Below are 14,441 nucleotides of genomic sequence, written 5' to 3'. Positions count from 1 at the left end.
TGTGAATCTTGCGCTTGGTTCCCCTCTATCTCTTTCTTGAGCTCGTTCCAAAGTTTTCTTCATAGTCCTTTCTTGGCAAGAATGCAACAGCCTGTGCTGCGTCATTGATGTGCCGAACAGCTTCTGATGGTCTTCACTGAGTTAATCATTGGTATGAGCGGTTTTCTTGGCTGGCGCCGCCATTCCTCCCAACTTGCATGGCGCACCTATTCTGCCACGGAGCGCTGAATCGGTATACACATCCAGTGTGAGTCTTATTACGGCTCTTTTCCACAGCCCAGCTATCAGGTATTCCCAGTCCCCAAAACGCCGTGTCCTCAGACCAGATCGCCGCCCAGGGTATCGGACTCAAAATCCATCAAAACGATTACACCAACAACTTCTGCTATTTCTTCACAACACCCACTTGTCCTTCTTCTTCGCCTCAACATCCGTCTTGACCGCCACCTCCTGCGCAATGTTTCGAAATGGATCCACCTGCGCCGCCAAATACGGATCTTTATAATGCTCTTCGACATTCTTCCCACTCTCCAGCCTCGTGATAACCAGACTCTCCCTACTCGTACTCTGCGTCTTCACACTGGCTTGCCGGCGCATAGTATCGCTGTGCTCAAGTTCGTACGCGAGGCCGCGGTCGGCGAAGGAGTAGCGGCGTTGCTCGGTGATCTGGACTTCGCGGGTAACGAAAATGGCGGCGAAGGATTCTTCGATGACGGGCCAGAAGATGGGCATCGAGGCGCACATAATGGCGAGGTCGATTTCGAGGCACGATAGGATGATGCTGATGGGGGTCCACCAGGTGAAGTCGATGTAGGGGGAGGTGGCGGCGCGGTTATCGACGATGGAGTAGAGGCGCCAGACGGAGGTGAAGACGACGCTGGTGAAGTTAATATTGTAGCATGCAGGTAGTGTACTCGTTGCCTCGCACCAAAAGTTGGGAAGCGCGGCAGTCGGAAGGATACTCACACTGCGCCAAGGATGAAGATACCCGCCATGGCGAAAAGGTTCTTCATTTTGAGATTGGGTTTCGTAAATAGAATCATTGGCGTGACAAAGACAGTGACATCAAAGGCCATGTTCAGGGCAGTATGGCTCTCAAACAGGCCGATGAAGTCTTGGTCGTTCACGAAGCCAAATCCATAGCACTTGGCATTCGGGTAAGCGTTCTTCTCGTAGAAGGCTTGAGGCGGAAAACCTGCAAATATTAGCGATATTCTGTATGGCTTGCTTTGAAGCAAAGACATACAGGGAAACCAAGCCATAAAACCGTAAGTAAAGCCCCATGCTCCAATGATTACAATCAAACATTTGCAGATCCAGTGCATCATCCCAGCTTTGAAGATGCGTAGATACTGTGTCAATAGTGATATCTTGATCACGGCAGTGTTCGTTATGTAGATGGCGTTTGCGAAGTAAAACATCTGTCATGGTCAGCATGCGTGCATGTCTTGCTTGTTGTTCAGGCAAACCTTGATGAAGCTTTGCATTTCTGGAATGCCAATGTACAAGAAGTGTCGGCCGAGCCCGTATTTGATACCTGTCATATTAGGTTAGTCTCAGGATATAGTGAAGCACTTGTACACGTACAAAGTAATACGAAGATGGTCGCAGCCGTGTTCAAAAGGGCAGCTAGCAGTACGAGGGCATCATCCCAACCTGGCTCACGCATAACCCGAAAACGCACCCAACAGCGCAACCCGACGGCGAGCCATGTTAAGATCTACTTTGCGTCAGGATCAGTTTGAAATGGTAGATTAAGCGATGATTACCAAAAAGGGCATTGTAGTACACCATATGGTCTCTGGGCGATTTGCAACCGGTAGTTTCTCCTTAGGATCCGGGGCATTCATCAACATCTGCCCTATCAACTCTTCGAAAGTGACACCCATCTTGCCGGCGGGGGAAGTCGACGGCCCCGTTTCGCATTCGTCGTTGATAAGAAGTGTCACTCGTGCTTCCCCGACTCCGCCATGAACAGCCACTGGGGGTTCCGCTCTATAACAGTGCTCCCAGGGTTCGGCGCATGCACGACGGGTGCTAAGCTAGATTTTAGTGTGGTGACGAGCACGTAACGGCAGCAAGGCTGGTGCAGGGCAGGGTATGTGAGGGCCCGACAAGGAACAAGCATGACGTTTAGACGCTACGATTTGCGGGTCTTGAGTGGATGGGACGGGACATGACGCATGGAAGGATTGTGCGTCTAACCCAAGAGCGTGCGTGCGACATGGCTGGATGCTGGAGAAGATGGCTTTTATGTACTTGTTCATGCGGGCTGCAAGGATGTAGCGGTAAGCGGTCGACTTTGGCTGCCTGATGCTTGACCATTGCTGTAACCATGAAGTCAATATGCGGACTCGACATGGCATTGCGCACCTATCTTATGCCTCGTGCAAGGATTTGCGACAGACTGGCACTTCGCTTCGCAAGGCGGAGGACCTTCTGCGTTCACGCTGGCTCGCCTGTTGCGGCTTCGGTGGATGACGCTAAGCAATGGCGTACATTCGCGGTCCCACGTGGATGGATGATGCCTGCCGTCTTTCAAAGTTAATGAGACCGCAACTGTGTGATTCGTCTCTCGGAGAGCCCGACTGTTGGTCTGGAGGGGGAGAGGTCCAGCTCATCGTCAGAGAGGTGGGCGACGGGCCAATACAGAGGCAGGATGACGGGCACTAACGTAGCGTCCTCCCCGTGTCAAGATGCACGGCACGACTCCTCAGACCATTCGTGTGCGGATGCAGGTACGCGGTGCTGGGCAGGAACAAGACTGGGTAAACGACTCCCTCGCGCGCAAGACGTTTGTTCCTTTTGCTCCTTCGCTTCCATGTGAAGGCGAAAGCGATGAGAAATGGCCGCATCTTGCAACCCTGTTCCCCAGCCGTCCATGACTCGTCACAGGTGCGGAGCCCGAGAGAATGGGCCAGGCTCTGCGATCAGTGTGTACACAGTAGCAGTAGCCATCGAGTAGACGGTCTGTTATCGCATATCGAACGCTCTGGATCTGTCGGCGACGGAAAAGCGCGCTCTTTGAGGCATCGTGACCCTGGCACACTCGTCCCCGGGCCCACAACGCAAAACTCCCGGCATCGTGGTCAAACGTGTGCGAGTCGTGGGCCATCAACTTGTGTTTCGCAATTCGAAGCCAACATTCCGTCACACTGCCGAAGCGCTCGCGACTCATTGATAGCAGTTGACAGCTAACGGCTCGAATCAAGAAGACTTTGCACATGGCGAATCCGAAGGTGGGGCAGATAGCGTGTCTGATGCTGTTCTATGACAAAAAGGAGGCATCGCTGCTCCAAGTAACGAACAACGCCTCACTCCGTCGTTACTGCCATCAACTGTAATAGGTCCGCCTTCCGGACCTACGCATCAGGACTTTTCGTCAACTATAGAACCTCTGCTCACTTGACCGAGCAGCCGCCTCACTCCGTCGCATTATCACAATAGCTTCTGCATGAGCTGGAAAATGTGACTGCAAATAAGTAAAAATTCGGAAGTCATGTTCAATTTATGATTTCGGTTTACTTGCTCTGTCAACGCTGTTGCAAGGAAAGTGAAGACCACTGGGTTACACAACGTGCCGCCGCCCCAAGGATACATCTCTTTCTGCCCAATGTCCTTCCTTTTCCATGGTCCTCGCAGGACTGCAGTGGATATCCACCACTGTTCATCCAGGTTAACCAAAGTAGTTTCTGTCTACGGCTTCCGTAACTCCGCCGTGACTTCCTCAAGAGCACGTCACCATTCACCACTGTAATCCAACTCTAAGTACGCACTCCACTCCTCTTCATATCTCTTTTCATTCTTCTCCTCTTCAATCTTCCCGTTCGAGGACGTGCTTGGCTTCTTTTCGTTCCTCTGGTCCTTCAAGACAAACCCCCATTCATCCTCAAGTCCCAAATACAAGCGCCACTCCGCCTCATACTCGCTATTTTCCTCTGCGCCCCGACGCAGATCAAAGGCGTCGTCTCTAGGAAGAGAGATTGCGCTGTCCGTGCGCTTAGACTGAGGAGGCGATGGAGGCGCGTTCAATACGTTTCGGAGAGATTCCTTCGCGGAGAGATCTGGGATGCCATCATATGCCGTCTGCGGAGTGGTGAGGGCGGCAGTGATCATGCTTGCTCAGGTGGTAAGATGCTGCTTGAAATCGCCTGTGAAATGTATAGTGATCTGAAGCGATCGTCGTGCTTGGGGATTTGCTCAAGTAGGGTTACTGAACGGCAACGGAGGATACTCCACAGGTGAGGCCTGAGTTGTGAAGTAATGTGGTCCGAGTCATACTTTCGTCGCTGGAACGTACGCTACTACGTGTATGTTGTAAGTCGAATCGAATGGCTCCCCACGCCGAACGGACTTGAACTTTCTGACCGCCCCCGCCCCGCTTCAGCTCTCTGAATTTCCAAATTTGCAAACATTCTCCTAATCATGTGCGACAATGCTTTGAGGCTCCCAAGTGATGAAGTGTCAGCTTTGTGGCCTTGCCACCCACAGTTTCGCAGCTTCGCACGCAACAGTAGTCTGTTCCACCATGTCTATTGTGCTCGCTCTCCTCCGATCGAACGTGGCTTCCACCTGGAGTATAAGAGCCATGGGACTTGATGTGTGCTGATCCAAACCTTGGAGTTTTACGGGCAGCCGCTATCATCGGGCCCTGATTGGCCTGTCATCACAACCACAACCGTCACACTGAACATCAGCTTCCGGACTTCGGATTCCACCCCATCACACATAGTCCACACGAACGCATGGCGTTGGTTGACGGATAGCACGTTTCGAGGTGGATTAGAGGCCATCTCATATGTCATGCGGAGAAATCTGCAGAGTGACAGTCCTGAACTCCGCCATCATATGGGATCGGCTTCACATGCCGTAGGAAATTCACGTGCATGAGCTGACATGCGGAGCTGATTTAGACGTACGTGAAAGAACGGTGTTGATCTGAGCACTACGTCATTGCCTTCCCAGCTCAAAAAAGGCTCGACATGAACGTTCTTCCATATGCAATCGGCCACAAGATTGGGTGCAGACACCATGAGGACTGTAGACAGGCTTGATTGGGACATGCGAAACCTATGCTGTAGTGAAACCTATCGACGAGGCAAGAGACCGTAGCCTTTTGGAAATAGCTGCAGTTAGTAAGATGTTTTATGGTCGAATGAATTCTGGAACATGGACTGGAGTGCAGTATGAACCGGACCCCACCATATACGCCAAGCGAGACCCTGCAGCGGGCCGCCGAGGTCAACTTGCCGGCACGCGCATCTTCACACGTCACCTTCTTCACACTTTCTAAATCAGGCCAGCGCGGCATTCTTCCCCGTTGCCAGACTCCATGTGCCGCTCAAATCCGTCAGCATGTTCAATTGGCAGAACATCGTCCTGCTCGTCCTCTCCTACGTCGTAATACCGCGCCTCACCTTCCTTCCCTCCTCGCTGCACACGCTCCTCATCGTCTTTGGCCCGTTCCTCCTACCGCGCGTGATAAACCTACTCAATACGAGCCGCGCAGCTTCACGAAGCGTCCCCGTCCGCCCGGTACCTACGAAGGTACAGCGCGCGCTGAATCTGCTACTCCTGAGCACCATCGTCTGTCTAGCGCTCAGCTTGCCACGATTCGCAGAGGAGAACATATTCCTCCGCACGCAGAGCAGATGGCAGATCGAGCCGAACGTGCTCTTCACGCGGCTCGGCCTGCTGCGGGAGCTTACGCCCGAGGATGAGATGTTAAGAGAAAAGTTCACAATAAACAGCGCGAACAAGATGCTGTACTTTGCATTTGGCCCAGATACGCTGCTCAACTGCCTCTGGTGCAATTCCGCCGCTTCCTCCAACCCCAACAGAAACTACTTCTTCTACGCGCTCCCAAAGTTGCTCACGCCGCACATCACGCACCTCGCTGTTCTTGGGATCGCCACTTCTTCGATGATCGGCCCAGAAGGCAATCGTTTCCGAACACACGCTACAATCGCGGGACTCGCACTATTAGTGACAGAAACTTGGTATTTGGGCACATACGACCCGGCCTCCAACAAGCGTGCGAAGGTCCTCCAAGAAGTAGATTTTGCGCACTGGCGCGTCCGCGTCCTACGTTACCTCGCCTTCGCTCTCGTCGACGCCGCACTCACCGCAACCCTTTACCTCACGTCCACGAACCGCTGGCTCGCGCGACCCGAACCCATCGCCAACCGCCTCGAATCTACCACTAAGACCGCGGAAGAAACACTGCATAAGCTGCGCGCGCTAGGTCTGCTGGAAAATAGCATCAACCGAGATCCTGGGCTAAGGCTGGTGAGGGAGGAGTACTGGCGCACCGAAGGACAGGTCATGTCTGAGGCAGTGGCGGAGCCAGAAGTCACAGAGAAGATCAATGCGGCCATTGGGAACATGGATCTCACTGCTTTAGAAGGCAAGGTTGGGGAGGTTGCGGACGGGATTCTATCTGCTATCGATGGGCTGAGGTCGAGCCAAGTGTTGGCGAGCAGTGGGACGAGTGAAGGTGCCATGACATAATGGGTATCGGAAGGGAAACCATGATCTCGGTGTTTACTTAGACGGTTGGCTATGCATTGGCATGGAGTTTTGCAGATTAAATATATGTACAAGGGCTCGACGTTGTCCGCTTCTATCCAGGGGCACCACTAGACCACCTAATAAAAGTCTATAAAGTTGTGCCTACTTTACACTTAACACGATTGACCGTATTGCTCCTTAAAAATAATTACCGCCTATCTACTTTAACAGCTTTCCCTTTCTAACTGAGAAACCCCCACCGCGGCCTCGGTACCCTAACCTCACTTAAATTCTTGACAGCCTCCACAAAGTGCAGCTCCAGCGTGTCTATCTATAGTGAGCCCTGAATTGTGCCTGAGTGCTTGTTGAGAAACAGTGCGTTGATGGACTTTCTTGCGGCGTCGATACCCTGAGTAAGCTTGTCCTTGTGGACTTGGCAGATGCGGTGAATAAGGGCTTCAATATGCTCTGTACCTTCCCGGAGTAAAGAGAAGGTTCCGAGCGTAGTGGTGGTACGCATGTTGCTAGATTTGATGGCGTAATAGCTTGGGGGAACTGTAGGTGGATAGGTTAGTGACGGAGGACCTTGAGGTGGATGGCATGATGATAAGAGAGGACGATGTTACTCGACGGTGTGTTGCTTTCTCGATCGAATGATCTGTGGAGTGTGTATTTCAGGCAAAGCATGAGCGTGTTTGACTCCCTTATACTTCTTGTCTTGTTAACGTGCTTAGAAATGCTGTGAAGTGGGTGTGATCGTTGTTCGCATTGTCAAGCAGCGATGCAACCGCTGCTAATCGTGAAATCTTCACAAATTCCTTCGAGCTGCATGAAGGTGCAGGCTACATGATGTCGCAATTCTTCACGGCAAATGCTTTGCGCGTATAGATGTTGCTTGCTAATGTTGCAAGATCTCGACGAGGACGCTCGATCCATTCGAATATTGTGACCATTGCGGCCTGTCAGATTCGAATTAAGGTAGGAAAATTAGTGGAGTCTGTTCTGTAAATAGAGAATATGGAGTAGATGCAGCGGGAGGTATCGCGGCAGGGGACAGTATGGTGGCATAGAGGGAAAGGATAAGATGAAGACGGACGATGGACAAGATAGCACGAAGATAAGAGTTGAATCTTCTTGACATGTCCATACAAGACCATGTTTTTATGTAAAGGTACTAAGATCTACAAATGTTGCTGTCGTGAGCAAGGGTCCCGATTAGCGATAGCTTCTGAGGGACTAATTATCATGGTAATACCATTTGACGACCTTGGCCTTAAGCATGCCGAGTCGCTGTGTGCTCTACTCTGCCACCGTGGATACCGCGCCCGAATCCACTTCCCGCTACCGCTCCCCAGACATCTGCGGTGGGCGTTCCTGAAGTTGTCTTTCTGTCCTGCCAGACTCATTCACCGTGGACGTTTGCGTCACGTTCGTAATGAAGTCCGTGGCCTTGGCTAACTTAATTTACCTCCTCCTCTGTCATGCCCTCACTCGCTCGAACACTTTTTCGAAGTGCCTGCTGGCTTTCATGCACGAAACGCATGTGCGAAGGGCATGTGTGTCTGCGGAAGTAGTTGTGACATCCCCTCTACTGAGCTTAATGGGGTAATACTTCTCCGTCTCAGGAACCGAGGGTTTCACAATCAGAGCGAAGTTCGGAGAGGATACATGGGACATCCATACAACCCCACAATATGTCGCTGTGTGGCCAGAAGAGCTCTACCCCGTCTGGTTGGGCGACGGATAGCGCCCCGTGATGTTGTAATGCTCTTTTATTTGATTCCCGATCTCAATGAAACAGCTTCGTGCTTCTGCAAACGTGGCGGAGGTGGCAATGCGGGCGAGCTGGGCTATTCTGGGCGATGAGTTTAGTTCGACGGCGTGATCGACGTATGGGTCTGAATGGGGTGGCATTCGTTTGGTGCTGGGGCGAGGGGCTGGAGGTGTGGAGACTGGAGAGACTGCAGGTGTAGTCCTTGGTGTAGAAATGCGGTGCCAAAGCCGTGGGAGGCATAGAGATGGGAAATGATTATACAGTCTTGTTGTGTGATATTCCGTTGACGAATGTGATATATGAAGTGTAATTTTAGAATGTGTGCGGGTGTTCGACGCTACTTATACTGCATGTCCGATGCTCGCGTGTGAACATGAAGTGAAGTAAGGAATCATTCTTCATCCAGGTCAGTAGCATTAAATGATTGTCGAAGAGGCAAAACTGGTTGAGCAACAGGATGCCGATAAGCCTGCGCACGCGTGTAGCAATTTTCAAGAGTCCTTCCCGTCCGTTCTCGAATGTTGCGTGAATATGGGGCAAGGGACATTCCTCCCGACCACTGGCAAGATGGTGTGTGTAATCGCTTTCGCCAGCGATTATACGACGCTAACAAGTTTCGACTGCCGGGCTCATTGAAACCTGTTGCTGTTTGTGTCGTCGTTCAATAGTCCAAAGTCGAGGTTCAGACCGTCCCAGTCGAATACGACCTCCATGCCCCCAATATCCAGATTCGATGAGCTGTCGAAAGGATTCTGCGCCAGAAACTGGTCCACGTCAAAAGCAAGGTCGTCAGTAGTCGCCATCTCCGGAATAGGCACATGGTTGTACGTATTCGGTACCATTTTCGGTTTTGGCTCAATAATCGGGGCTGTGGTCACAGGAAATGGTTGCTCTGATAAGGGCGTCCTCACCTCTGACGATGATTGGCTAGAACCCATACTTTGCAGTGTTCGTTGCCGCTTGGTAATTGGAGCGTATTGCGACAACACGGGTGCAGCCTGCACAAGCTTGAACAAGAACCAGTAAGAGGATGCGCCGAGCCTTGTGGTGAGGCTGAGCTGTTGGAGCATATCCAGCGCGCCTTCGACCGCGTCCATAACTCTTTCGCGATGAGGTAGTACGCTGTCAACATCGTGAATGATGGCCGAGCAAAGGATCGTCGCAGTGTCGAAGATACAGAAGATAACCATGTGAAACTTAGCGTTGATCGGGAATTCATGGTCGAACAGCAGCCGCGCTATATCAAGCATCTTTAACGCAGTTTCCACGCCTGTCTTGCGCAATCTTGCATCCCGCGACGTCTTTGGATTGTTCGGGTCGCGAGTAAGGTACGGCTTCAGTAAATCGAGCATGGCCATGTGAATGACGACATGCAGCTGGTGACGCTGGAAAACATAATAGGGATGTTGTTCGTCCAAGGACAGGTCGGGATCTTCTATCCGAAAAACCGGAGGAAGTTCATCGATGAAATCGCGGATTTCATCGAGAGCTATGAACACTTGATCTGGACTGATCACCTGAACATCGCCCATCAGTAGCGCTATGCGTCGTCCTATCCTGGCTTGGAGGACTATGTGAGCGAACGGAGAGAGGAGATTAGGCTCGGATGCTGATTGGTCGAGCCGCAAACTGGGAAATTCGAAAGATAAGTCCTTTTGATTAATCAAATGCGGTCTGCCTAGCCATGCGGACATCTGCCAGTCCCAAATGTACAGCAGGGTCCATAGGCGTCTTCGTATTTCGACATCGAATTCAGGCAGTCCTTCGTTTGAGGTCTCTTTGTCGAGGCCAAGCTCCTGGGCCTCACGAATAGTGCATCCCAAAGAGTGCCACGACTCCACAATTCTCGATTCGGACTTAAGCCAAGCACCTTTATAGAAGAGTTCTTGTACTCTCTCAATGCAAGTGCTGGAGACCGAAAAGCTCTTGCTCAGCTGTTCAGCAGCGTTGTGAAAACGATCTGTCATGACCTGCGGGCTGCAAGCCAGTTCAAACTCGATCATTTTTCGAAGTTCGGGAGTAAGATATTGCACGGAGTAGGAGAGTACTCTGAGAAGCAAGCAAGTGAATTCGGGTGAAAGTGAACGACCGTTGACGCGATCTGACCACCACTGCACATACTGGTCGGTAAATGTTGGAGCGTATATGGCGCTGTACCGACAATTGACAACGGATAGGAAATGGTTGACGATAGCATCTACAAGAAATAAGTCATGTTATTCAAACGAGGATTAGTGGTCATACCTGCGATGGATCTTGGTGGTATCGCGTGCAGCACGCCCTCGACGGCGTCTGACTTGTCGGAGGTTTCAGAAGTGTCCTTCCTGAGGAGTTGCTGCGTACTGTCAGACTGGCTCCTCCCAAGGATATGAGATAGCTACCTCGCCACTGTTCCGGCCTAGATTGAAATGTACGTGCCCTGGCATATAACCCCATATTTTCAACCCATCCTCAGGTTCGTCAAGCTCACCGTTCAGGCCATTCGAAGACACCTCTGACGGTTCAGGCTGACTTCGCTTTCGTCCTCGTGTTTCACCGATTTTCTCACTGTTCCACTGCCACGTTACTATGTCGAAGGCTAAGGTATCCTCGCGAAAGAAGTTCGGCATACCGGGAAGTAGAATCTGGAGGCGAAGGCTGCTGAGCTTTCTTCGACCCGAATTGACAAAGATGAGGAACTTTCCTCGCTTGACAATGATTGCAAGGCCATTCCCGCGAACACTGTGACGTGATTAGCCGCGAATGCGAACGAGTACGGGCGCTCCCGTGCGTGTCCGATGACTTTCGGACGCACCTTTTGTTTCCGACGTTGACATTCTGTGCACGATGCCGTAGCACGGCTTTCTTTATTAGCTGACTGCATGGTGTCGAAGTTGCTTCGCAGAAGACAGAGGTGTCAAAGTTTTGCACGCCTGAACAGTCGTCGAAACGGTCTTTGGTACCTTTCGGAGTTAAAGTAAAGTGCGTAAAAAACCCCCGCTTCAGCCGCCAAGAGACTATGGCACGTGATTAAGCCTGTGATTAGGTACTTAGGTACCTAAGGTGCTAAGTAACACCGCGCAGAGGCGAGGGCTGCGGCGAGAATGCTTCGCGTGTCGCCTCTCAGCTCCGACGGTGTATTGGCAGCATTGCAAAGTCTGTCGTTGGTGTTACAGAGTGGGGCTCCCAAGGACCCTTTTTCTGGGGTGTGGGTCCAGACTTGCACGTATCCACTCGACGCCGCCACCTCGTCAGAAAGCTGCGAGGATTCCAAATGGTTTCCGAGACCATTTTTGCTTTTCGAGCTGGTCGAGAGAACAGGCCCGAAGAGCCGGCTTTGACGTTGACTCCAGCAACAAGCCTTGTTCCAGAGCGAAGCGAGAACCCAAGCTTGAAGCGGCTTTTTCGAGAGATTACAGGACAGGCTATCGCTACAGTGGTTGAGACCGTAACGGATTGTCAGTTCTGGTGGACGGACGAATACTTCAGGTCAGCAGTCTGCTTGTCTCGGAGTATGCCACGGCGACCTAAGATGCACAAAATCACACGTACGAACGAGCTGTTGAAGAGAGCAATGCTGAGAAAATGAAAAGGTTGGACCGTGTCCTGAGGAGGACACGGGGGGCAAGTGTTGTTAGCGTGATTGTACGGTGGCGGCGAAGGCTCTCAGGGGAGCACATACGAGATGCTACCATGTGAGCCTAGCAAACGGTCTCGCAAGCAAGACAAGAGACGATGGAGTAGTGCATACGCAGGTACGAGCAAGGAAGCAGACGGCGGAAGGAACAGACGGCCGGAGATAGTGTCGGAGTTTGTCGGTTGCGGTAAGCGCGAACCACAAACGGTGGACCCGAACAACTTCACTGTGAGGCAACACTCCGCTTTACACAGCCATGCACACATGCCGATCAACCGAGGAGAAAGAGATGAGTGATTCTCAGCCTCAGCAACGCCACGTCCCTCCGAGCCGGCGGCGCGATAAGCCCATCCTCTCGTGCACCCTCTGTCGTCGGCGCAAGTAGGTCTTTCCAGCCTCCGCTCCAGGGTTCCAGCGTTCCAACGTTGGCGAAGCATCACGTGCTGACTTGACTTACAAGATTGAAATGCGACCGTCAACAGCCATGCAAAACATGTGTGGATCGCGGTCTGTCGCTCGCATGCACATACTCCCGCAATGTTTCCACCTCTTCAGCATCACCAGCAATAAATGGTGGGTCCAATGTCCACGACCGCGTTGACCAGTTGGAGAAGTTGGTAACCACTCTGATGGCTGAGAAGACTGGTGGGGACCGCAAGAGAAAGAACACGCTCCCTAGCGTAGCTTCACCGCTTCGCCTTGACCTCAACGACGAGAGCGCAAACATTGAGGCTCCGAAGACCCCTGTGCATATGACTCTCGACAGCGACGAAACACATTACACTGATAGTGGTCATTGGATGAGTATACTTGACAGTATTTCCGAGCTCAAAGATGAGCTTGACCAGATAGCTTCCGAACCACAGCCATATAGTCACGCGGATGACGATGTTGGGCCAGAATTGTTACTCGGTATCAAAACCCATGCAACCCGGCAAGAAATCATAGCAGGGCTTCCTGCCAAAGCTGAAGCCGACCATCTTCTCGAGAGATATTACAACTTTGTGGACGTCGCACCTACTATTATGCACAGGCCGAAGTTCAAACGAGAATACAACGAATTCTGGAGGAATCCGACCGAAACTCCGGTCATGTGGATTGGGATGCTGTATGGAATCTTCGCCATTGCCATACGCATACAATCACTTATTGAGGAGCATGATAACGGCATTACCGATCCGTCCCAACGAACATTCTCGCAAGCTCGACAGGACCTGTATCGACAAAAGATCGCACAGTGCCTTGTCTTGGCAAATTACACAAAATGTCCGCCTTTCACCATGGAAACCTTCCTCTCATACTTCGTCGTCGAATATCTTCGAACGCGAGATACACAGCATGGTATCTGGCTCCTGATGGGTATGCTCGTGCGAACTGCTTTCCGCATGGGTCTTCACAGAGAACCAACAAAAATAACTAACAACAGTCTCACCCCGTTCGAAGCTGAGATGAGGCGTAGAATGTGGTCCATGGTCGTTCGACTAGATCTCATGTCGTCTGGGCAAATAGGACTACCCCGAATGATCCACCCAGCAATGACTGATACACTCGAACCTCGCAATCTTATCGACGAGGATCTCCAAGAGGACATGGCTGAACTCCCGCCTTCAAGACCGGATACGGAGTTCACCCCAATGCTTTACACTATAATTCGAAACCGCGTTTTGGGAGTTTTCGCGCGTATCGTGGATCTAGTCGGTGCGAGCGAGCCACCCACATACCGAGAAGTCCTTGAATTAGACAAGGTCCTACGCGATACATACGAAAAAGTACCCGCGTCGCTCAAAGGTCTGAATATGCAGGACTTTGATCCTTTCGCAGAAGGCGCAATGTCGATTGTGATCCTTGGTTTAACATTCTTGAAAGCGCTGGAGATACTTCATCGCCCATTCCTATTTCTAGCACATGACGATTCCAGACATGAGTACTCCAGAACAGCTTGCATAGATGCCGCGCTTGAGATTCTCGATATCCAACACATGCTGGAAGTTAAGTCCCGAGATAACAAAGACCTTTGGGGAGCACAATCAATGTGGTGGACATCGAGCTGGCGCCTATCGTCGTTGATGAGCCACGACTTCCTTTTGGCTACCACTATGCTGGTTATCGATCTGAATCGAGACCTAGCGAATCCAATGCCAGCTAGTCAAGTACCCAGAGAACGCTTTAAGAGCGGACAGCCAACACGCGATGAAATAATTCCTGCCTTGATAAGAGCCCATGCGTTCTGGGCCCGGCTGAGCCCAAAGTCAAGAGAAGCTCGAAGAGTGGCCGCCGGTGCCAAGCATGTGCTCGGAAAAGCAGGTATTAGTGGGTTCACTCCCAGCTGTAAGAGACCCACACTCCTGAATGTACGCGGCGCATCAGAGCCTCGGAGGCAGTATATCCCTCTGGGTTAAGTTGTCTTTTGATCGGCCTGGTCACATAGATCGCCATGCGATGCGATGTGCTGACCTACCTCACTCCGGCTAATGGTGTACTGACTTCTGCCAACAGCGACCGTCGAAAACACTCCTCGACAGCCGGACCTCACGTTTCCGC

General features: G+C 51.6%; 5 protein-coding genes across 5 annotated transcripts; 2 read left to right on the top strand and 3 right to left on the bottom strand.

Moving 5' to 3' along the window:
* Positions 1 to 393: 393 nt before the first annotated feature.
* Positions 394 to 1,889, bottom strand: N0V89_002333 (uncharacterized protein; the record flags this gene model as incomplete). Its single annotated transcript, XM_056211143.1, has 6 exons — positions 394 to 877; positions 967 to 1,195; positions 1,247 to 1,421; positions 1,470 to 1,537; positions 1,588 to 1,720; positions 1,770 to 1,889. 6 exons carry the CDS (start codon positions 1,887 to 1,889, stop codon positions 394 to 396), a joined length of 1,209 nt encoding a protein of 402 aa, XP_056074616.1.
* Positions 1,890 to 3,738: 1,849 nt separating this feature from the next.
* N0V89_002332 (uncharacterized protein) lies at positions 3,739 to 4,116 on the bottom strand (the record flags this gene model as incomplete). Its single annotated transcript, XM_056211142.1, has 1 exon — positions 3,739 to 4,116. The coding sequence occupies one exon, from the start codon at positions 4,114 to 4,116 to the stop codon at positions 3,739 to 3,741; it is 378 nt and encodes a 125-aa protein (XP_056074615.1).
* Positions 4,117 to 5,355: 1,239 nt separating this feature from the next.
* Positions 5,356 to 6,510, top strand: N0V89_002331 (uncharacterized protein; the record flags this gene model as incomplete). The annotated part of the gene is made up of 1 exon (XM_056211141.1): positions 5,356 to 6,510. One exon carries the CDS (start codon positions 5,356 to 5,358, stop codon positions 6,508 to 6,510), a length of 1,155 nt encoding a protein of 384 aa, XP_056074614.1.
* A 2,403-nt stretch (positions 6,511 to 8,913) lies between these two features.
* N0V89_002330 (uncharacterized protein) lies at positions 8,914 to 10,893 on the bottom strand (the record flags this gene model as incomplete). The annotated part of the gene is made up of 3 exons (XM_056211140.1): positions 8,914 to 10,481; positions 10,529 to 10,619; positions 10,666 to 10,893. The coding sequence occupies 3 exons, from the start codon at positions 10,891 to 10,893 to the stop codon at positions 8,914 to 8,916; spliced, it is 1,887 nt and encodes a 628-aa protein (XP_056074613.1).
* A 1,500-nt stretch (positions 10,894 to 12,393) lies between these two features.
* Positions 12,394 to 14,299, top strand: N0V89_002329 (uncharacterized protein; the record flags this gene model as incomplete). Its single annotated transcript, XM_056211139.1, has 2 exons — positions 12,394 to 12,397; positions 12,465 to 14,299. 2 exons carry the CDS (start codon positions 12,394 to 12,396, stop codon positions 14,297 to 14,299), a joined length of 1,839 nt encoding a protein of 612 aa, XP_056074612.1.
* Between the last annotated feature and the right edge of the window lie 142 nt (positions 14,300 to 14,441).

The sequence above is a fragment of the Didymosphaeria variabile genome (assembly GCF_027946475.1).
Source record: "Didymosphaeria variabile strain IMI 356815 chromosome Unknown scaffold_2, whole genome shotgun sequence".
In the NCBI taxonomy this organism is placed as follows: domain Eukaryota; kingdom Fungi; phylum Ascomycota; class Dothideomycetes; order Pleosporales; family Didymosphaeriaceae; genus Didymosphaeria; species Didymosphaeria variabile.
This window is presented reverse-complemented; position numbering and strand designations above follow the sequence as displayed.